Here is a 24,611-nt window from a genome sequence, read left to right as displayed (position 1 = left end):
AAGGGGCCCCTCTCTTTCATCCCGCCATCACTGTTCTGCATTTTCCCTGCAAGTCTCCACTTGTGGCCATTTCGTTGGGGTATTCTATTGAGTTTTCCACTTCATCCTGGAGCCTTCCAGTCACCCCTGTATTGGAGTTATCCACATGCTCAGATTTATCCTTCCTCCTTGCAATACTGGGAGTTACCTTGATACTGGGTTGGGAACTCAGCGTGGTCACCAGGCTGTGCAGAGTATCAAAACCCAGCTTAATGTTGAATCGTCTCTTTTGCTCTGCAGAAATGTGTGTGATCCGGCGATTTTCCATCTAACGTGATAATCAGAGAAAGCACATCACTATCCTCACTACAGACACAGGACCCAGTTCAGCTTCAATACTAAACTGACTCCCAGGGACTGATTTATAGTTATAAAGGGGAAATGATATTGTGTAGATCATCACAGGAGATGGCTAGGAGGAGGCATCTGTGCATTGACATGTAACACTACATTATTGAAACAAAAAGGGGTTATAGTAGCACAAGTTTGAAACTTGTGAGCAGTAGCACCAATTGTAAAGATTTCAACCCTAACTTCTCCAGATCACAGCAAACAAATGGCTAATTGTTTGTTGTGATCATGAGAAGATGCAGGAATGCCTTCAGAACTTCAGCCAATCAGGCTTCACATATACAATAACAAGGGTTTTTAAAATGAATCTATCCATCTCACTGGCTCATAACCCAGTCCAAGGGTTATGTTCCAGGATGTTGTATTAGTTCAGGGAATAACTTTCCATTTTGTATCTCTACAGTAAAGGAAAGCAAATTGTCATAAGAACGTGCCATACTGGGTCAGACCAAGGGTCCATCAAGCCCAGCATCCTGTTTCCAACAGTGGCCAATCCAGGCCATAAGAACCTGGCAAGTACCCAAAAACTAAGTCTATTCCATGTTACTATTGCTAGTAATAGTAGTGGCTATTTTCTAAGTCAACTTAATTTATAGCAGGTAATGGACTTTTCCTCCAAGAACTTATCCAATCCTTTTATAAACCCAGCTACACTAACTGCACTAACCACATCCCCTGGCAACAAATTCCAGAGTTTAATTGTGCTTTGAGTGAAAAAGAACTTTCTCCGATTAGTTTTAAATGTGCCCCATGCTAACTTCATGGAGTGCCCCCTAGTCCTTCTATTATCTGAAAGAGTAAATAACTGATTCACATCTACCCGTTCTAGACCTCTCATGATTTTAAACACCTCTATCATATCCCCCCCTCATCCGTCTCTTCTCCTAGTCTAGGACTAAATCTCATGCTTTCATATGAAAAGTCCCAGCTCTATGAAATTCCCTCCCAAATCATTTTCACTAGAGGGAGACTACCTTCAGAAATAACTGAAAGCCTATTTTTTTAGGTTTGGCCTTTACATAATTATTTAGTTTCCTTGACCTATGTAAATTAGAGCCCTGCTGAGTTTTTTCTGTCGGGTTTTCGAAAGGGGCTAGTCTGAACTTCATTAATTGTATGCCTTGGCCTCTAGGCTTATTTTTTGTGTTTTAATTGGGAAGGCAAATGGGTTTCACTGAAAACTGACTGAAAAAAACTATCCACATGGGGGCGGGAACAGCCAAGGGATTAAGCGGCCATTTTGTCCCTGGCAGCACATGCCCCCCCCCTAGGCTTATTTTTTGTGTTTTAATTAGGGAGGTAAATGGGTTTAATTGTTTTAATGATGTATGGTTACCAAATGTAACTGCATTGTTGGTAGGGATCTTCGTTTTCCATTTTTATTTTATTTTCCCAGGAATTTGCGTGTAACGAACAAAATGAAATAAATCGATGGGAAAAATAACTTGGTAGAAAAAAAAAATGTTTTCTTCCATCTTTGTTCATTATAATAAACACACAAATAAATTCCTGGGTAAATAAAATAAAAACAGAAAACAAAGGTCCCTAATCATTGAACTTGATATTTTATATTTCTATTATGCTTTGATATTTGTATATCGCCTTGGGCCTCTTGGATAAGGGGATTAACCAATGCGAGTGAATAATTAAATAAACTTCTACATAATTTACAATGACTAGAAAATTGAACAAGTGTGACAAATACAATTGGCAAACTGAAATATAGACTCAGAAAGGTGAAGGTGGCAGGGCTTCACATTTTCGGGGTTTTGGTAAGGGTACTAAATCCCTCTTGCCGGTCTCTTACCTTTCTTGCCTCTGGCCTGCCTCGGCTGGGTGTGGAGTGAGAATGCTGGCGCTCTGGGATCAGCCCTACAGCATTGGCTGAGGAGACTTTCCCACAATTCGGTCTTTCATTAGCTGCAAAATAGGAAACGATTATTACTCATGCAGGACCAGAGAATGGGTACAAGTTATGAACTTATGCCCCAGCATTTCTGGGTCACAGTCCAAAGCTCTAACCATTAGACCTATCCTACTCCCTCAGCTGCTAGATATCCTCCACCAGAAGACCCAGCAGAAGCCTGTTATTTTATTTCTTACGTTCTTGACTGAATTCCTGAAAGGAATAAGTAAGCTGGCGGTGCCCACTTCGCCACACTAACTCCAGCACTTCTTTGAGGTATTGCCTTAGATTAACATTAAACGAATTGGCAAAAAATACCACCTGTATAGTTCTTACTAGGAGTTTTCATTAATGTAGGAATAACTAGAGAAAGGTACACCATCATCCATTGGCCAACCCCCAGAAATCTCTCTTCCACTCAGGGCTTAAAATCTACGAAATCAATATTCAGCCACTATCTGGCTAGGCAAGTTAGCCAGATAAACTTATCTGGCTAACTTTAGGAATAGCAGTCCTAGATATATCTGGATACGGCTGAATATCGGCACTTATCTGGCTAAGTTAGCCAATAAGTAGCTCTATCCCAGAACACCCCATCCAGCTACGTGGTGGTCAGTGACCATGGCCGAATAATGAAATGGTGCCACTTAGCCAGCTAAGTCAGAATTTAACCAGCTAAGTGGAGCTCAATATAAATCTCTATATCTCAGCCAGACTGAGGGGAGACCTGGATTTGATACCCAAATTGAACATCTGCTCATCAGGATGGCAGAGACTGGGGATGCTATGTCTTGGCCGTTGATTCAATTTATTAAACTTGTTATCCTGCCATTCATAGACGCAGACAACTTTTGCAGCTCCATGGAAGGAGAACTCTCTCTTCCCGTACGATGTCCAATTCTAAGGTTGAGGAGGTTCCAGTTTGGGATCCTGTTTTTGAGGGAGTCTACAAATTGTCTAGAGTTTTTTCTTCTTCATTCTGAAGTAGAAGGAATAGTTCTAATGAAGTGGGAGTCTGCAAGACTGGTCATAACAGGGTAAAGGCTTTTTTCCCCCCAATATCTTTATTAGTTTTTTCACAACAGTACAGATTGCTACAACAAAATAAGCGTGCCAACTTTACAAACATAAAACAGGAACTATACTAGTACATAGCAGTAATTTCTGTAATTTAACTGTCAGTATCCCTATAACTTCCCTCTTCCTACTTCCACCCGAACCTGTACTCCCCTCCACCCATCTATCTCCATGATTGGACCTCTACAACCTTCTAGACCATTGCATGGCATGTGTACTCACTTATCTGATGAACAGTAGAATATTCATACCTCAGTACCCCAATTGTAAGATCATATGACTGTAAGCAAATGGTATATCCCCCCATATCTTATTCCTGAAGTGTAGCTCTTACTTCATTCCCATCAGGGAGAGAGAGTTCTGTATTTCAACTGGTCCCATTGAAAAAAATGGTTTCCATACCTCTAAAAAATGTTTTTTTGCTTTTTGTACTTAGTGGATCTACAGATTTATATTTGAGCATCATCAGTTCCACCATATTTGCTTTCCACACTCTTTCTGAAGGACCCACCACATCCATCCATGTAGACATTATACATTTCTTTGCTACTTCACTAATCTTGATCAATAATACTTTATGAACCTTACTGACTTTAATTGTGTCCCCCTTTATACCTAATAAACAGAATGCTTCTGACCATATAATTTGGGAGCCTAGCAATGTGTTCAGGAACTGTAAAACAAGCTGCCAAAACTTTTGAATATGGGCACATTGCCAGAGACAATGTAGAACAGTTGCCTTTACTTCGTTACATTTCGGACACCGGTCAGAAAAAGTGATAGGGGCCTTATATGCCTTCACAGGCCAAAAATATAACTTATGAAATATTTTAAATTGCATTTCTTTAAGGGCCATACTCTCCGTGGATTTATTGATGGACAGAACACCTACCAGAATCTCCTTTCCTGTATTATTAGTACCAAGGTCCCGCCCCCATACATCCGCTATGGCATCCAATAAGAATAGCCACAGAAATAGTAATTTTCCTCACTTTTCCCAAATGGAGAAATCTCTGAAAAGCACTGGAGGTGCATTCACTGGTTCCATTTTTGAAAAGGCTTGAACTATAACTCTGCACTTGAAGATAAAAAAGAAGTCTTTGGAGCTAAAACCCAAGTGTTCAATACAATACAACAGCGAGTGCATCTTCCCCAATCTCAGATCACAGAAGGATTGTATGGCGTTGAATACATTAAACTCTAGCCCTAAAGTGCGGATTCCCAGTTAGTGGTGTGCAAGGAGAAATTTCCCAGGAAAGATGGAGTAATGATTTTAGAAATTTCGATGTCTATATTTTGGAACAATTTGACAATGACTGAGACATTTTAACAGGAAGTGAATCCATAGGGGCGTGGAGTACAAATTCTAAATTCAGAGGATGTAGAGAATTTGCTTCTAGTTCTAAGATACTAGAGCCCCCACAACCCCCTAACCACCCAGCTATGGTAATTATATTTCATGCCATATTGTAGTATTTGATATGAGAAAAACCCATGCCACCCTCTACTTTAGAGAATCTCACCTTTTTTGACCTTCATATAAATCGAGCACATAAGCTTAACAGCCTTACGTTTCAGCATGATGGGGACCATTTGTAAGATATAGAGTAACCTAGGAATTAGTATCATCTGCAAAAGGGCCACACGACCCAGGGTAGATATTGAAAGGTCCATCCATGCATTTGTTTTCTGTTGAAAATCCTTTATATATTACATGTATACCAATGCTTAGGGTCTCCATGGACCATAAGCCCCAGATATTTAAATTTCTCCCCTGCCCACCTCAGAGGAAATCCAGTCCAACCTACCTCCAAATGCCATAGTAAATCCAACCCCTTGGATTTATTTAAATTCAGCTTCAACCCTGAAAATTTCCCAAAATCTGTAATCAACCTTAACACATGTGAAAGAGAAGATTGTCCCTCTGATAAGGTCATTAAAATATCATCTGCAAACAGCATGATTTTAGAATCTAGTGGGCCAAAAGAAATTCCCTTAATAGACTCCTCTTGCTTAATTCTCCGTATCAAAGGTTCAAATGTTAAAACAACAACAAAGGTCCCACGATAAAAAGGGAAGGCCTCTGACAGCGCCCCATTAACTTGAATAAAGGCTAATGGGTTAGGGCAGCAGTTCTCAACTAGTTTGTCACAACACACCTGTGTGTCGCCAAGAACACACAGGTGTGTCACCACACTTCCCGGTCCCCCGCTGACCCAGCTGCTCCCCCTACCCAAGCGAAATAGGTCCTCCACCCGGGCTTAAAATGCTGATACTCGGTCAGAACACAGCAGGAAAGCTGGAGTCAGCAGCACTGGCATGCTCTCTAATGAGGATGTTGGGGAGATACCAGTTCTGAAGATGGTTTTCAGGGGTGATGAGTCAGACGAACTGAACAAAATCACTGTGAACCTGGAAGATGTAGTAGGCCAGATTGACAAACTAAAGAGTAGCAAATCACCTAGACCGGATGGTATGCATCCTAGGGTATTGAAGGAACTAAGAAATGAAATTTCTGATCTATTAGTTAAAATTTGTAACCTATCATTAAAATCATCCATTGTACCTGAAGACTGGAGGATGGCCAATGTAACCGGGTAACTATAGACCAGTAAGCCTGACTTCAGTGCCGGGAAAAATAGTGGAAACTATTCTCATGATCAAAATCGCAGAGCATATAGAAAGACATGGTTTAATGGAACACAGTCAACATGGATTTACCCAAGGGAAGTCTTGCCTAACAAATCTGCTTCATTTTTTTTGAAAGGGTTAATAAACATGTGGATAAAGGTGAACCGGTAAATGTAGTGTATTTGGATTTTCAGAAGGCATTTGATAAAGTCCCTCATGAGAGGCTTCTAAGAAAACTAAAAAGTCATGGTATAGGAGGCGATGTCCTTTCGTGGATTACAAACTGGTTAAAAGACAGGAAACAGAGAGTAAGATTAAGTGGTCAATTTTCTCAGTGGAAAAGGGTAAACAGTGGAGTGCCTTAGGGATCTGTACTTGGACTGGTGCTTTTCAATATATAAATATAAATGATCTGGAAAGGAATAAGACGAGTGAGGTTATCAAATTTGCAGATGATACAAAATTATTCAGAGTAGATAAATTACAAGTGGACTGTGATACATTACAGGAGGACCTTGCAAGACTTGAAGATTGGGCATCCAAATGGCAGATGAAATTTAATGTGGAGAAGTGCAAGGTGTTACATATAGGGAAAAATAACCCTTGCTGTAGTTACACGATGTTAGGTTCCATATTAGGGGCTACCACCCAGGAAAAAGATCTAGGCATCATAGAGGATAATACTTTAAAATTGTCGGCTCAGTGTGCTGCAGCAGTCAAAAAAGCAAATAGAATGTTAGGAATTATTAGGAAGGGAATGGTTAATAAAATGGAAAATATCATAATGCCTCTATATCGCTCCATGGTGAGACCACACCTTGAATACTGTGTACAATTCAGGTCACTGCATATCAAAAAAGATATAGTTGCGATGGAGAAGGTACAGAGAAGGGCAACCAAAATGATAAAGGGGATGGAACAGCTCCCCTATGAGGAAAGGCTGAAGAGGTTAAGGCTGTTCAGCTTGGAGAAGAGACGGCTGAGAAGGGATAAGATAGAGGTCTTTAAGATCATGAGAGGTCTTGAACAAGTAGATGTGACTCGGTTATTTACACTTTCGAATAATAGAAGGACTAGGGGGCATTCCATGAAGTTAGCAAGTAGCACATTTAAGACTAATTGGAGAAAATTATTTTTCACTCAACGCACAATAAAGCTCTGGAATTTGTTGCCAGAGGATGTAGTTAGTACAGTTAGTGTAGCTGGGTTCAAAAAAGGTTTGGAGTCCATTAACGGCTATTAATCAAGTTTACTTAGGGAATAGCCACTGCTATTAATTGCATCAGTAGCATGGGATCTTCTTAGTGTTTGGGTACTTGCCAGGTTCTTGTGGCCTGGTTTGGCCTCTGTTGCAAACAGCATGGCAATTTCTTATGTTCTTATGTTCTTCCCATGCCCCGTAAGAGGAAGTGGTATGGAGCAGGTGTGTGCGCAAGAAGAAGAGACCATGCTACTGCAGGCAGCATCAGCCCAAAGAAAAGAAGAGAGGCGCAGCCTGAAGGATGAGCAGCGCAGCTCAGAGTAAAATGAAGAACGTCAACCTTCGCGGCCGATGGGACTCCTTTCTCCGTGAGGGCTGAAAATGAAGGAGGTTGCCGCTGCCGCCGCTAGTTCAGGGGAAGGGGGGAAGTGAGTGAATGAGAAAGTATGTGTGTTTGAGATTCTGTGTGTGTGTAAGATAGCATGTATGTGAATGACTGAGAACCTGTATATGTGAGAGAGTATGTGTGTGATTGAGAGCTGGTTTAGGTGAAGGAGCATGTGAGTATGTGATTGAGAGCCTGTATGTATAAGCGTGAAAAGATACACAGCATGTGTGTAAATGTGTAATTAAGAGCCTATATAAGTGAGAGAGAAAAAGCATGTGTATATGTGTGCGATTGAGAGCTAGTGTGAGAGAGAGGAGAAAGTTGCAAGCAAACCATCCCTTCTCCTGCTAATTCAAAACAATCTCAGGGCACCTGGATATCAAATGTTCCCAGGTATGCAGAGCAAACATTTTTTGTATCCTTATTATTTTTCATTACTGGGTCTTTGTGTCTGCTATTTTGAAATATTTTATTGGTATCGAGAAAATTTTTATATGCGTTTTTAATTATTGGATATTCCATTCATCCACTGTTTTGAAATAATCTGTTCTTTTTGTTAGTATGGTTTTACTGCTACTGATTTTATATTTCTTGATTTGTTTTATAAGGATGGGTGATGTTTCTTTTTTTTCCCTTTGTTACACTGCATACAGAGACTCTGGCGTGCTGTGGTTTCCAATTCAGTTTTTGTCTGCATGCTTCTAGTTATGCGTTTTGGTCTCTTTATTCTTTGTTAGGTGAGGGTCAGCACATGTGATTCAGGTGAGGTTCTCTGCTGGCATGTAGTTTCTGTGTAGGGCTCTATAGCAGCCTGACTCTGTCCGTTTTCCTAATAGGAGATGTATTGGTGACTTAAGGCCTGGTATAATATTTTCAGTGTTGCCTTTTCTTAGGTAAGTGGTTACTGTTTAAGTGCTGGAAATTAGTGCTGTTTTGGTGTGGGATGTTTACTATTTATGCAATTTCTGTTCAGACAGAATACATATCTTTTCCTTGTGTCATTCTTAACAATAAAAATAATACTGGACCTTTACTTTTTATTTTCGCTGTGAATTGTAATGAGCAGTGTGTCACACATGTGAGCGTGGCCTGCCAGGTGTGTCATGATGGGAAAAAGGTTGAGAACCACAGGGTTAGATTACAATACCTGTATTGCTTCCAGTATATAACCACTAAAACCAAAGGCATCCAGCACAAACTGAAGGAAGGACAGGAGACCCTGTCAAAGGCCTTTTCCGCGTCAAAACTAACAACCAACGGGTCTTGGATTTTATTAAACAAACTCTCTTCCATAGCCAATAGCAACTGCTTAATATTAGCATTAGACTGCCTTCCAAAAACAAATCCTGACTGTTCCTGAGATATTAAGGAAGGCAATATGTAATTTATTCTATCAGCTATGAGTTTGGCATAAATCTTTATATCCAGATTAAGCAGTGAAATAGGGCATTAGGAAGTAGGACAATCTGGATCCTTTCCCGGCTTGGGCAAAACAATCACCACAGCTGCCCGAGACAATTCCTGCATACACCCAGCGTGCGTCATAGAGTTAGAAAGACAGGGGACTGGCGCTTGTACTTGTTCAGTTAGCACTTTATAAAAGAGGGCATGCAGACCACCCTGGCCAGGAGACTTGAGACATTTAAGCTCTCTAATGACAGTCACTACCTCACCCATCATAACTGGTTGATTTAATTTCTGAAAACCTACCTCCCCCACCTGTGGCAACTTAACCTTGGACATACATCATCTCCCCCCCGCAATCATAAATCCTCTGCCTCAGCAGAATACGGATCATGATAAAAGTCCCTGAAAACTTTCCCTATCCCTTTAGTTTCAGAACACCACTCTCCCGTGGGAGCCTTTATACCTTTAACATGTACAGAACCTCTCTGAGCCCTCACCAGATTTGCCAGTAATCTACCAGGTTTATTACCATGTCGATAAAGTTTGTGCTCTAGTGTAAAAGCAGGGAGTTTAAAGCCCGTTGGTGAAGGGAATCATTTAACAAATTTCTGGGTAGACAGGAATTCCCCCTGCCACTTAATGTGTCCAGTCTCAGTGAAACGTTTACATACACTCAAATGCTTAGTGGGATCTAAAATATTTCTATTAAGGGCTTTACGCTTAAATGACACATAACCGATAATTTCCCCTCTCATAACAGCTTTCGCCATTTCCCAAAATAAAACGGGGTTCCCTTGATGATGTTGGTTATTAATTGCATAATCCCACCATTTCTCTTCCAGGAATGAACAAAATGGGAGATCAGTATTTAACCACATAGGCATCTGCCAAAACAGAGAGTTAGGACTAAGATTCTGGCAAACCAAGGTACATTGTACCGGGCAGTGGTCAGATATAACTAAAGGACCAATTGTAGCTTTCAAAATTTGATGGAAAAGGTCCTCACTAATCAATATATAATCTATGAGAGACTTAGCCTCATGCGCCCTCACAATATGGGTGAAGTCTTTCATGCCTGGGTGCAGGGTCCTCCAAATATCTAAAGGATTCATAGTGGATCACAGAAGATTAACTCCTTTATTCACATTAGCTGACAGCGAGTTTAAGGTAGGCCATCTATCTATGGCAGGATCGGCTATAAAAACTGACATCGTCATCTTCAATAAGAGGAGCAGGGCCCATGTCCTGTAAACAGGAAATTAAACCCGTATAAAAAGTGTGCTGATAAACATTGGGGGCATAAATGGACGCTAGAACTACCTGACATATCGACCTTCAGGGTTAGCTTTCACCTGATCCATCTGAAAAGATATATTTTTGCTAATGACAACAGCTACCCTGCATCGCTTAGTGGTGCCTTGTGCTGAGAATGCCTGTGAAATCCAATGGCGCCGAAGCTTCTCATGTTCCCTATCCATCATATGCGTCTAGATTTAGGACTGCTGGAATTGTGCAGGTAAATTAGCTGGTTAATGCTGAAAATCTGCAGTGATCAGTTGAATTGTAAACCTGGCCCAAAATAGCTCCTGAACAGTCCCTTTTCAAACCTCTAAATTTATGCACCTTATGATTTTATACAGACAGATTTAGATTGTCAGGAAACGAGGAAAAAATTATAACTGGTTAGATTATCCAGCTAACGTCCAGAGTTAGCCCGATAAACCTTTTCAAAATCCACCCCAAAGCCTTTTATAAAATTCTCCCCCACCAGACAACTGGCCTGTAAGTGTTATTCTTTGGAGTCACACCAAAAGGTCAAATGACTCCTGAGCAGACCTGAAGCAGCTACTCAAGCTTTCTCAAAGTTCAGCTGCCACAAGGTGGCGCTATAATTACTGAACATGGCCAATTACCAATGCTATGCAGTCCAAGAAATGTCATTGGCATGACAGTGTGTTACTAAAGAATATAGGGAGGATAATTTTCAACAGTCCATATAGGGCTGTACCCGCAGCATTTAGCCCTGTTTTCAAAGCCGGCTTACACACACAAGTTCATTTTGAAAATTCCTGGGTTTTATTTATTATTTGGATTTCTAGTCTGTCTTTTTAAATAAGAAATTCACTCTTGGTGGGGTACAACGAATTAGAATGAATTCATACAATCAGAGATCAGCGGAAGCTGAGATGCACAGTAAGGACTAAAGTTGTGCTGCTACGTGCAGGAGCTTCTGCTTTCTCTCCAGAAGATGTAACTTTCTGCTTATACATTTGCTTGCATAAATGGTTTTGTCCCAATTCCACCGCTGAAGCGCCTCCCGCGAATGCAGGGAAAAAGCACGCATGTAATCGGGTTACATGCATACGTTTTCCCTGCGCAAGCTTCCTGGATAATTTTCAAAAGTCAATGAGTGCACATAAACCCAGGTGTATGTGTTGTGCGTCCCAGCCACGTGGGTGCCGCGACCGGGTCTGCTCACCTCGCGCTGCCCTCCACAAGCGCTGGCCTGGCTGCTGCCGCTAACCCCCTGCATCCCCGTCACTCAGCACGGCCTTCCTCAGCGTCCTCATCCCTGTAGGCCTCGCAGCGGAGCTCCCGACGGGGCTCCGCGTCTTCGGCCATCTCGGCCCTGCCACTAGGCGCGAGCGTGGCCGACGTCCATTCTTTTAAAGGGACAAGCGTGGGGAAACCAGAGGGAGGCGCGTTCGGATGACATCACCAGAGCCCTGTATATAAGGCAGGGCTCAGTCTCCTGATCCCTGCCTCGGCAACCGGGTCGACACCATTGTTGTGCTAGTTTGCCTCATCCTGTTCCAGTGTCTCCTTGTTCCAGCATCTCTCCATTCCCAGTGGCTCCCTGTGTTCCTGTATCCTTCTCAGGTAGTATCTCTTCGGACTGACCTCTGCCTGCCTGACCATTCTCTTGCCTACCTGACCTTTCTCTTGCCTGCCGCCTGGAACTGACCACTGCCTGCCTGACCATTCTCTTGCCTACCTGACCTTTCTCTTGCCTGCCGCCTGGAACTGACCACTGCCTGCCTGACCATTCTCGTGTCTGCTGCCTGGAACTGACCCTCGCTTGCCTTGACTACGCTCGTACTGACTCTGGTATTGACCCCTGCTTTGGCTGGCTTCTCCTGGACTGAAACTCTGGCTCTGACCCTTGCTTCACTCGGACACTCTCTCCTGGCCTACTGTGACTACCAGACCAACCTGCTTGGAACCTAACCGCAGCTTCCACTTGGCTAGACCCGCAGGCGCTGCCTATCTCGCCCAGATAACCTCCCTGAACAGTTGCCTCCCTGAGGTCTCCAGAGCTTCCAGCCGCGCACCCTTGCTCGTGGTGGGCACACCCCTCTGCTACCCCTCCGGGAGACCACCAGAGGCCCACCTAAGTCCAGGCGGTCCGGGTACCCAGGGGCTCAACCTGCTAGCCTCTGTCTCCTCGTCTGCTTCGCCTCCTAGTGGCAGGCGCTCTCTGGGTCCGACCAGAGGGCCGTGCCAATCCTGCACCAGGCCAAGGGTCCACCTCCAGCGCACCAGTATGCAGGTAAATCCTTTTGGAACGACCCCCCCCCCCCAATAGCACAATTTTCATACCGATCTGCTTAGCTGCAAAGTCTGCAGGTACTGTTTACCCGGGAGCTTTGCACGAAGTTTCAAAGCATGCACATACTTTCACTTTATTTTATTTTCATTTATTCCTTTGACTTATAGTCTGACTTTTTCAGGTACTTCAAAGCGGATTATGTTTACAGGCCTTAGGGATTTCCCGATCCCCAAAGGGCTCACAATCTAAGGTTGTTACTGAGGCAATGGAGGGGGGAATTTTCTTGCCCAAGGTCACAAGGAGCGGCAGCGGGATTTGAACCCCTGGCTCGCAGACCATTGCTCCAACCACTAGGCAGCGGCTCGGCTCTGCTCCACCCTGCAAACTGCCAAAGGAAAAAAAGGGCCTGCAGTCACTTGCATCTCCTTTATCTGCGGGTACTTTTTTCCTGACTTTTTGAAAACACAAAAAAACTCACACGTTGTTGCAATTCCCGCCCTAGCCCTTCCCCCCGGGAATGCCTCTGCTCACTGTGCTGGTCAATATACAAACAGCCCATTTCCATGGGTAAAATGCCTCTTAGGAGGGTTATTTTCAGACGAATTTCTGTGGGCAAGTGAATGCTGAAGACTGCCTAGTGCCCTGTGACACCAGGGAACAAGTTTAAGGCGGTGCCAGTGATTTTCACTTGAAATCCCTGCATCTTCTTCACCCCAGCAGGGAGTTTTCCTTTGAAAAGTGGTTGTTAGCGGGCCAGAAATTACAAAACAACAATTATGGACTCTATTGAGTGGCTATGCTTGGAGAACAAAAGATAAAAGGAAAGAAGTGATCTTTTGTTCAAAGATCATCATCCCTAACCTATCTCGCATATGGACCTGGCAGAAACGTCCTGTATGCGTGTGCTTTTTCATTTAAAGACTGATAGACAGTTAAACCTGGCGAGAGCAGTATAAATAGGCCCTGTGGGAAGGATTCACATCACAAGACACAAAAGGATGGCTGGAACTTCTAAAACAGAGCTTCCCAAATTTTTTAGAGCTTGAAAATCCACATGACCCCAGAGGATGACCAAAAGAAATTATCAGGGGGTGCAGCCACACTCCACTCTTAACCCTTCTTGCACTCCAGCTGATTCCCTCCTCTCAACTTCCACCTCCAGTGGATCCTCCTTCAAACTCCAGAGAACCACCTCTCTTACAGCTGATATCCTCTTACATCCCCTAGCTCTTCTCACCACCCCAGCTGATCCTCTCTCACCCACCCCAACTCTTTCGTATAACTGCCCCCCAGCTCCTCTCTTACATCCACCAGTCAACCCCCTGTTATTCCCTTTCACCCTCCACAGCCAATCCCTCTCCACTTGATCCAACTCTCAACCTCTCCTGCATCTGATTCCTCCCTTCACACAGACCCTCCTCCAAAAATTCCCCTGGCCAGGGTCAATAGCAACATTTTCCTTTGGGCCCCGGTCCAAACGTGGATGACAACTGGGAAAAGAGGACAAGCTGAAGACAGGGGGCAACATTTTTCTCTTGGGAAGGTTCAGTGGTGAGTTAGGAGAAATGAGCGATGGCAATCTTCACCAGTTCACACACACTTAGCCCGCCCCGCTCATGGCTAGTCCCGAGCCGGATGGTGATTTGCAAGTGGAATAGCATTAATAATGAAAGTCAGCACTGAGCCTGTTAACTAATGAAAGTTCACAGGCCCTGATTCCTCCTTTTGTAGAGCTTCCTGTTACCACGGAAACTCATGCAAGGGGATGCCACTGCCTGGCCTGTGAGCATGAGCTGGCTCACAGGCCCCACCCTGACTTCCACTACTAATACTGCTACTGGCGTCCAAAGAATGCTGTCCTTTGAGGCACTTGGGACCCCAAGAGGTCTTCATCAGCTAGATGAGAACAGTGGTTAGGGCCATGAATCACCAAGAAACCAAGCTGCAAAGTGGCTGACATGTACAACAGTCATAATAATTGCTCACAGGCATGGCCACTGGAAAAGCGGGAAGAGGAGATCTCCCCTGAAATTCTCTGTGCCCAATATTTGCCACTTCCTTGTTGCCCCCACCTGGTGCAGCTGCCTCTCCTCCTTCCCCCACCCACTTGCTATCAGTTTTTAAACAAACAAATAGCTGGTGCCAGGCGGGGCAGCAGGACTGCAGCAGCCATGAGCAGCACAGGAGGTGCTTCTGAGCACAATGCCCTTTCTCCTACCTCACACCGCTCATTGGTTCTCTTTAGCAAAGTGAGCCAATGGGCTGTGGGAGGCAGGAGAAATCCTTAGAGTGAGCCAATGGGCTGTGGGAGGCAGGAAAAATCCCTAGAGTGAGCCAATGGGCTGTGGGAGGCAGGAGAAATCCTTAGAGTGAGCCAATGGGCTGTGGGAGGCAGGAGAAATAACAATGTGCTCAGAATAGTTTCCTTATGTTCCTGCAGCTCTCCAGGCCTGCTGCCCTTTAGGACGCCATAGCTGACATTAGAGAAAGTAGAAGAGGGGAGGAAAGGAAAAAGGAGAGAGAAAAATAGAGAAGGAAAGAGGAGAGTTGAAAGGGAAGCAGAAAGAGAAGGAGAAAGGCAGAGAAAGAGAGAAAGCACAAGAGTACAGGTAAGCAGAGAAGACAGAAGAGATGAGGGGAGTGTAGCGGAGGGAAAGTAAAGGGAGGGGAAGGAGAGAAAGGGAAAAATCGCAAAGGGAGGGGAGAGTAGGAATATGATTGAGAAAGGAGATGTGTGGAGGAGAAGGCAACAGAGAAGGAGAGAGCAACAGCAGAGGAGAGGAAAAGAGAGGGAACAGGAAAGCAGCAGATGGGAGGAGAGAGATCATCAAGAGAGCACAGGAGTAGTGGCAGTGAGAGCCCAGGGGGAAAGTGTGGGTGCAGAGCCAAAGACCAACTGGAGCCCGCAGGGTTCCTGACACCATGAGCTAGTCACTGAGCTATGAGTGAACATCAGAGTCCTCCTCTCTCTTAGTCTCCCCTCCTCACTGTCAATTTCTCCACCATGTAATAGGCCCTGGGGGTAATCAAATAGCCACAAGGGACTCCTTATTCTGCTGTGCTGTGCTGAGACCCCGCCCTCTTGCCTCCTTTCCTGTGTTGTGATTAGGAGACGACGTGGGGCACAGCCCAACCCTCAGTTACCAGTGGCTCCACAGATCTCAGCAGCAATGTCCTCTGGGTCCCTTCCCCCTCCCTCACCGAGTGCTGGGCCAAGACCCAGGAGAGGGGCTGCAGCAAGCAAGCCGAGGGATACAGGAACAGAGGAGGGGAAGGTGGAGAAAGAGACAGAGTCACAGAGTGGGGAAAGGGAAGAGGGAGAGGGGACACATAGAAAAGGGGAGGGAAAGGAAGATCGACACATGGGGAGCAAAGGAGGAAAGAGACACAGAGGGGGTATAGAAGGAAGGTCACAGGAAAGAATAGAGCTACAACGGGAGCATGAGGGAAGGAAGAGACAGAAAAAGCACAAAGGAGACAGGGACACAGGAGGACAGGACATAAAGAGGAAGCACTGGGGAGGAGAGGGAGAGAAAGACAAGAGCATAGGGAGGGAGGGGACTAGAGACTGGAGGGCAGCACAAGAGAGGAGTGCACAGAGGAGGGGGAGGGCATATTGAGAGACAGGTGGCACAAGATAAACACAGATGAAAGGCTGGGAAGTTTTTAAAGAAAGAGAGAGCGAACCACCTGTGTTTGAGGCAGAAGGCTATGTGTATGCACATGAGAGAAGGCTGGGTGTGTATATGACAGAGGAGGCTGTATTTTGGGAGTGTGTGTATAAGAAAGGAAGCTGTGTGTTTGGGAGTGTGTGTATGTACATGACAGAGGAGGCTGTGTGTGTATGACAGAGGAGGCTGTATGTTTGGGAGTGTGTGTATAAGAAAGGAAGCTGTATGTTTGGGAGTGTGTGTATAAGAAAGGAAGCTGTATGTTGGGAGTGTGTGTATGTACATGACAGAGGAGGCTGTGTGTGTATGACAGAGGAGGCTGTATGTTTGGGAGTGTGTGTATAAGAAAGGAAGCTGTGTGTTTGGGAGTGTGTGTATAAGAAAGGAAGCTGTATGTTGGGAGTGTGTGTATGTACATGACAGAGGAGGCTGTGTGTGTATGACAGAGGAGGCTGTATGTTTGGGAGTGTGTGTATAAGAAAGGAAGCTGTGTGTTTGGGAGTGTGTGTATAAGAAAGGAAGCTGTATGTTGGGAGTGTGTGTATGTACATGACAGAGGAGGCTGTGTGTGTATGACAGAGGAGGCTGTATGTTTGGGAGTGTGTGTGTGTAAGAAAGGAGGCTGTATGTTTGGGAGTGTGTGTATAAGAAAGGAAGCTGTATGTTGGGAGTGTGTGTATGTACATGACAGAGGAGGCTGTATGTTTGGGAGTGTGTGTATAAGAAAGGAAGCTGTGTGTTTGGGAGTGTATGTATAAGAAAGGAAGCTGTATGTTGGGAGTGTGTGTATGTACATGACAGAGGAGGCTGTGTGTGTATGACAGAGGAGGCTGTATGTTTGGGAGTGTGTGTGTGTAAGAAAGGAGGCGGTCTGTTTTGGGGAAGTATGGAGATGGGTATATATTAGAAAGGCTTTAGTTGTGATAGAGAGAAAAATGGCAGGAGAGAAGCTGCGGTTGATGTCTTTATGAGATTCCTTGAAATAACATTTTATAAAACAAAGTATATTGAATGCTTGAAAGCCATGTAATGAGTGGATTGACAACTGACAGTAATCTGTAACCTCTCCCCCCCCCCCCCCCCCCAAAGTATGATGTTTAGTGGGATGTCCAGTTACGGTCCTTGGAAAAGTTGGCCACCCTACCCCTCACTGTGATTCTCCCCACACGCCACTAAGGTTCTGACTCCAAAAGCATCAAACCCGCAGCAGCCTGCTAGAGAAGAGGAGTTTAAGTAAGAAGGCATTCAAGCACATTTTTGTGAGGGGCAAGACAACCATTTTAGGGACTTCCTGCCACATCAGATGGAGACATCTCCTCCATATGAATTTCCCAATAGCCGCATGGCTCCAATGTGTGCAGGGGCTTGTGCCACGAGGGCTTGCAGCTACGTTTCAAAGAGAAACGTAAAAAGCCCCAGTGTGCTTTCTGCCTGCTGGTTATGTGGGGAAAACGCATACTTTGAACATCCCGAGCGTGCATCTCATGCCCCTCCCTTGACCTAAGCGTACTCGCTTCTGTTGAGCCTGGGCGTACTTTTCGCCAGGCAGAGGAAGGCCATTTGACCTAGGTAAATTGCTTTAAAAATCACATTTCCCATGTTCAGCCAGAAGGACCTGATGCGCTGCTTAAGCATGCCCAGGTCTGCTATTCCCTGCCCTCTCAACAGCCAGTGAGGCACAGGGACAGATAAGTGTTACTCTGCTCAAACACTGCAGATCCAGTGAGGGGTCTGCTATAACCATCTCCATAAACAAAAGCTGGGGAAAGCTGTGTCCACCCTGTTCTTTAAAAGGTGAATAAGAAGGGAAACCAACCACAGGCTCACACACAGACCCCCAGCTGAGTCAGAGCCTGACTTCCACTTATTGTCAAGGAGCACACGATCCGGGGGGAAGGAAACCGGTTGAGTGGCTGATTTATGTCTTGCTTGTCCGCAGAGAAAACTGGTTGTGTCGGGTTTGCGGACTGACTGGATTGCTCCATGCTGATAGCGGGCCCCAATCCAGCCTGACCTGAAGCCAAAGACAGCCCAGATTACATCAGCTCTAGAGCTGGGAACAGCTGACTACTACATGCAGGTATATGGGCAAAGGTCAGCTCCGACCTGACCCCTGAGAAATCCTTAATGCAGCTTTCCACAAAAGGTAGGCAGCCTTAAGCAACTGATGGCTGCTCTCCAATCATCTGCAGCGAGTGCTTAGCAGAAGACTTAAATAAATAGGAAAGAGGAACTGAATTAACAAAATGCGTTTACTCACCCTATCCAAAAGGTGCTAGGGGAGGGACAAACTACCGAAACAAATCAGTAAGGTACCTAAACTGATTCACAGATTGTAAAAAGCCAGCTCAAGTCTGGGGGAAAACAAAGAGTCGGATAATTAAATCATATATATATATATATATATATATATATATATATATATATATATATATATATATATATATATATATATATATATACATACACACACATACACACACCAATTCTGAGGGCACTGCATTGGCTCCCTGCTCTGCAGAGAATTTAATTTAAGGTTTTACTTTTAATACATAAAGCTTTAAGCCAGGACGTAGGGAAGGAATCCGATCGCTGTTCCGTCAAGAAGAAGTTGAAAACCTTCCACACGTCCTCCAGGAGCGAAGGCCACATTTCTGGCCCAGCGATGAAGAGAACATAAGAACATAAGAAAATGCCATACTGGGTCAGACCAAGGGCCCATCAAGCCCAGCATCCTGTTTCCAACAGTGGCTAATCCAGGCCATAAGAACCTGGCAAGTACCCAAACACTAAGTCTATTTCATGTTACTGTTGCTAATAATAGCGGTGGCTATTATATAAGTGAACTTAATAGCAGGTAATGGACTTCTCCAAGAACTTATCCAATCCTTTTTTAAACACAGCAGTACTAACTGCACTAACCACATCCTCTGGCAACAAATTCCAGAGTTTAATTGTGCGTTGAGTAAAAAAGAACTTTCTCCGATTAGTTTTAAATGTGCCACATGCCAACTTCATGGAGTGCCCCCTAGTCTTTCTACTATCCGGAAGAGTAAATAACCGATTCACATCTACCTGTTCTAGACCTCTCATGATTTTAAACACCTCTATCATATCCCCCCTCAGCCGTCTCTTCTCCAAGCTGAAAAGTCCTAACCTCTTTAGTCTTTCCTCATAGGGGAGCTGTTCCATTCCCCTTATCATTTTGGTCGCCCTTCTCACCAAGATGAAAAGGCTTTGGAGGAAAAAAAAAACAGTTAAGTTACAACCTTGAGATGTAAGGGTGTGAGATATGGGCTCTATGTATTAAAAGTAAAACCTTAAATTTAATTCTCTGCAGAGCAGGGAGCCAATGCAGTGCCCTCAGAATTGGGGTAATGTGTTACATTACAGAGGGTCCTGCTTAAGACGCGCGTCACAGAGGCACTTGCAGCGGTCTCAGAGATGATTTAGGTAATGCAATATAAACTGAATTATAATAATCAAGGCTGGTCAGAGCCACCACTTGTCAGATGGTACGGAAGTCTGAGAGGTAAAAAAAAAACAAACCAAAACTTTAAATTACGCAAGAAGCAGATCTGAAAAAATAATTGCTTCATTATTGCCATTACTTGGGGTTGAAGAGAGAGACTTTGAGATAAAATTACACACCTAGATTCCTTGGGTACAGAAAAATCCTCCAGCATTTCATCTGCTAAGATGCATCATTTCTGTTCTTGGCCAATTTAAAGCAAGTTTATTAGTATCCATCCAGTTTTGTTTTTTTTGATCACTGTTGAACATGATGAAACTTGAGATAAAGTGGTCGATACTGAGGAAGTAACAGGAATAAAAAAAAAAAACTGGACGTCGTCGGTGCAGATTCTATCGCCAAGTTAAAATACAGATTAAAGAGGAGCGCCGATGGAGAAGAATCCTGTGGCGCCCCCCACTGGTTAGAGGGCACCAAGCAGAACCTCGTTGGACTCAGTAAAGATGCGATGTAAACCACTGAAGAACCGGACCAGCACCAGAGACATGAAAGTGAAATGTTACGATTCAAGGTGGTCAAGACACAGGAGAAACGGGCACCCGCTCCGGAAGTTGCTAACAGCGCACTCTGCTGTGACCTTACAGGCTGCAGGTCGGAGTTGCTCTGCAGCCCTGACCCTGTCAAAGTGCACGCTGAATAGTAATGCAAGGATATTTTTTTTTTGGCATTTGTGTCTGGAATCTTTCTGGTGACGGAATTAACGTGAAGGTAGGGATCTTTGCCATCTCTCGCTTAAACCTTTATTTAAAACGACATTTGTACGCTATGAGGCCAACGTTCAAAGCCCTTTCTGTGCATTAAACCCTTCCTGTATTTTACCTGTGGAAATGGGTGCTCTGAAGTTTGGGCCAACATGTCTGTGGGTAAAAGCATGCGCGCTGTTCAACAAAGCACACACTTTAATCCCCCGACTCTGGAGGGAGGAAGAACGGGCGCAGGTTTGCTTATTCAAACCTAAGCATGTTGTGTCAGATCAAAAAATTAACAGCGGAGAAAGCAGGAACTAACTACTGAAATAAATAAAGTAGAAAAATACATTTCCAAGGGTAACTTTTCATTGGGCAATAATCAAAGCTCGGTACAAATCCCATAGGTAAAAATTACCGACGGAGCTTGTAGCATGGTTGGTGAAAGTTTGGTGATCTATGGACTTCCTAACTGTGGGACTGCCCCGTGGCGTCAGCACTGTGTACATCGCAGCAGGAGGAGGAGGAGGAACGTCGGGTGCTCACCGCAGGCTGAAGACGGGGAGAGACGCTCCGTCTTGGGGACCAGCAGGGACTCGGGCTGAGATGGGGCAGCGGAAGCCCCCGCCAGAGGGAAGGGAACGGAATGGGAGGGGCTGGATCCTGGAGACAGCAGCGGGGTCAGCAGCACCTGTTGAGGCATTCTGGGCAGGAAGCTTGACGGGAAATCAGAAATTCCACCTTTCTGTCAAATGACAAAGCACATCATGAATAAAGGAACTGCTCAGAGATTCTTTGCAGCAGATTAACCTCACTTTAACCTAATTCTATACTGTGCAGAAACCCCTGGAGCCAAAAAAAGGAATCAGTACAAGGGCATGATCGTTTAAGGGTCCATCTGATCATAAAGATTACAGAGTCCAGTACTGAGACCCACACCCACAGTTCTGCCAATGCTCCTCAGTCCTGCCCTCCAGCACTGAACCTTCCCACATACACAAACTCTCCCAATGCACTGCAGTTCTCACCTGAAGTACCCCCTGTTATTCCATTACTTGGACCTACACTAAACTCTGACAAAGCACTTCAGTCCTGCACTGCAGCACCTCCTGCTCGAAACGCGCCCCCAACCCAGACATATAAACTCTACCAATACAGTTCAAGCCTCACCTGCAGCACCCCTTGCTATTCCAGTATGAAGAGCCACCCACATCTCTGCCGATGTTCCCCAATTCTGCTCTGCAGCACCCCCTGTTATTCCAGCACTGAGACACACACACACACGCACACACACACACACACACACACTCCCCTCTGCCAGTGCACCTCGTTCCTGCCTTGCAGCCCTCCCGGCTGTTCCAATATCAAAACTCCAGACACAAAAGCAGCTCCGCCAATGCAACCCAATCCTGCCTTGCAGCATCCCCTGCCAAGACTCTCATACAGCTTCACCAATATACCTCAATCTGCTGCTTCGGTGCTAATTCTATGATATTCTTCTTTTCTTGCCCTGTCACAATGTTAGATAGCACTTACCGGCGACTCTGGCAATCCTGGAATAATGGCATTACTGTGAGTAGGAGAATCCATCTCTGGCTCCGGCTTAGCTGCATGAAAGGGCAGGTGAAAAGTCATTAAACAAGGGGATACGGCACAGATATTAAGTGCTATGTTTAATGTCACAGAGTCTGCACATTGGCTGGATGAAATCATATTCATAAATCTCTGTTTGTATAATTATTAGTGCTACGTGGAGTGGAGAAGATAAGAAGTTGGATCGGTCTCTGCTGCCTGATTAACTGCTCAAAAATCTATTGCATTTAAATGGAAATGTTCTTGTAGCAGTCCTTAAATATAGACCAAAAAAAACCAAAGCAAAGTGTTTGTAGAAAAGAAGACCTTGTCAAAACTGGCTGAAACTGACCCTCACCTCCCCAGCACCTGGTGTCAAGAGTGACCAGTATATGATCAGTGCACGCAGCGAATCAGAGCAGGAGAACACAGAATGACCAGTGCTTGCAACCAATCCCATGCATATATATTATGCAATAAGAAGGTCATGCTCTGAATAATAGGTAGCACGGGGGTGTGACCAGAGCTCAAAGGGGAAGGAGTGGGATTACCGGTGTTGAAAGCCCTGCCGGAAGCCGAATATGCATCCTTACTTCATGGCTCCAAATAAACCAACTGGCATCTGTTACTAGGGATAATCTCAGGACCTCGTCAGGAATCTCACAACACATCTCCGCATTTCCTATAAACACCCAACCTCCTTCATGTCACAATGCAAATCATTTCCTATTTCGGACAAACAAGGGCTATATTACCCGACAGTGAGACGAGAGCTATAGAGAGATATGGAGGGGGGGCCTTTCTGCACTTAGCATTCTAGGGTAGGAATGATAGAAACCATAGGAAACTTAGGATACAGGCATAGAAACATAGAACATGAAGATAGGTAAAAACCAAATGGGTCATTATTTTTATTTATTTATTATTTAGGTTTTTTATATACCGGCATTCGTGATACAATCACATCATGCTGGTTTACATCTGAACAGGGGTGCATAATAACGTCAAACTTTAACTAAAGTGCGGAGAAAAGCAGTTACAAATAACAAGGCATATGGAGCTGGGCGAAGAGAGAAATGAAAGGAAAGAATGACTTCAGAAAGGATGGTTATACATTCTTGGAGCTAGGAAGACTGAGTTAGATATGACGATAAAAGAGGGATTAGGTAGGGTCATCCATCTCTTCTGCTCAGCTTTACAATCCCCTCCATTCTCTCAGAGATTTTCTGTTCTTGTCCCGTGCTTTCTTGAACTCCAGCACTGTTCCCCTGTCTCCAATGCCTCCACTGAGAAGCCATTGCATGTGACCCTGCTCGCTCCATAAATATTTCCTTAGATTACTCCTGATTTTAGCTCCTTTCGCCTTTATCTCATAAACCCCCCTCTTCTAGAATCTCATTTCCATTGTCTGGAAAGAGGATGAGCATAACTGTGCAGGGTACCACATACCTTTTAAGCAATACTCCCATTACACATTTTGGGTACACCAGTGTGCCGACACAGGTTTTGCGATAATAAACAGCCCAGCAACACCAGGATTCACTCAGCCCCATAACAGTGGGAGTGGTTAGGTAACAAGAAACTTCCAACACATTCATCCCCAGCGAAGAAAGAACTAGAAAGACGCGTGCCTTACCATTCATCAGGAGCTGGGGGAGGCTGGCACTGACTGCTGGCATGTCCCTTGACCTCTTAGACTTGCTAGTGCCTGGCTTTGTCCGTGGCCTGCAGCCAGATGAAAGAGACTGCACCTTGGGTACAGCAAACTTGGTGCAGTTTTGCTGCATGGTGGGTGGATGCTGAGCACCAGGTGGAGCAGGATAGCCCATTGCCAGGAAGTCCATGCTGTAGGCCAGTCCTGCAGGATGCTGGGTATAGCATGGCGTAGAGGGTGATGTTGCAGCATGGGCAATGACTGAAGGTGCGGCGGCTGTGCTGGGGTATCTGGGCACCGGGTAAACGGAGGTCTGGCTGCTCATGGTGACGCTGGGAAGCGGCCCCATGCCAGGAGGGTAGGATGATGAATCAAAGGCACCCATACCGAAGCACTCGCTGGGACAGCCGTAACGCAGGAGAGATTTCTCTTTGGCATCAATGCACAGGCTCTCCTGGGTGCAGGCGGCGGAGTCCAGTGGTAGCACGGGGCCTGAGAAATCGGTGCCCAGGAATGAACTGGATGGGCCATCTGAGTCTAGCCTGGGTGAGCAACTGCTGCTGGCCTGAAATAAAAATACAGAATAAATCAAGAAAATGATAGTCGAGGCAGTGAAAGAGGAAAATGAAAGAATGTGAGATGGAGGAAAAAAACCATAGGTTAGAGAAGGAGTAAAAGAAGACGACAGTGGAGACAGGAGAGAGTGAAAAAAAGGGCATGAGGAAACGTGTGAAGGAAGGAAACACAGAGGAGGTTGAGAGTGAAGGGGGAGGGAAAGATAACTCATTATATTTTTCATACCCAGTAACTTGGGCGATAGCAGCTTGGAAACAGCCAGAGAAATAAGGAGGCAGATTCTGGCTTTTCCTTAGGTGCAGCTCACCTTAACTTCAGGTAACATACAGTCCTTAACCATTAACAGATCTTGACATACAGTGGGTCTCTG

The 24,611-nt window shown here is 44.8% G+C and overlaps 1 protein-coding gene across 1 annotated transcript in view; it reads right to left on the bottom strand.

Moving 5' to 3' along the window:
- Nucleotides 1–24,611, bottom strand: part of MLXIPL (MLX interacting protein like) — a 314,897-nt gene that overhangs the window by 17,119 nt on the left and 273,167 nt on the right. The window contains exons 13-17 of the mRNA XM_029613542.1: nucleotides 23,648–24,230; nucleotides 21,976–22,046; nucleotides 20,986–21,184; nucleotides 2,198–2,310; nucleotides 188–307 (exon numbers count right to left, since the gene is read on the bottom strand). Coding sequence (XP_029469402.1) covers nucleotides 188–307; nucleotides 2,198–2,310; nucleotides 20,986–21,184; nucleotides 21,976–22,046; nucleotides 23,648–24,230 — 1,086 coding nt within the window. The remainder of the gene's footprint in view (nucleotides 1–187; nucleotides 308–2,197; nucleotides 2,311–20,985; nucleotides 21,185–21,975; nucleotides 22,047–23,647; nucleotides 24,231–24,611) is intronic.

This window comes from Rhinatrema bivittatum, chromosome 8 (genome assembly GCF_901001135.1).
Source record: "Rhinatrema bivittatum chromosome 8, aRhiBiv1.1, whole genome shotgun sequence".
Lineage (NCBI taxonomy): Eukaryota > Metazoa > Chordata > Amphibia > Gymnophiona > Rhinatrematidae > Rhinatrema > Rhinatrema bivittatum.
This window is presented reverse-complemented; position numbering and strand designations above follow the sequence as displayed.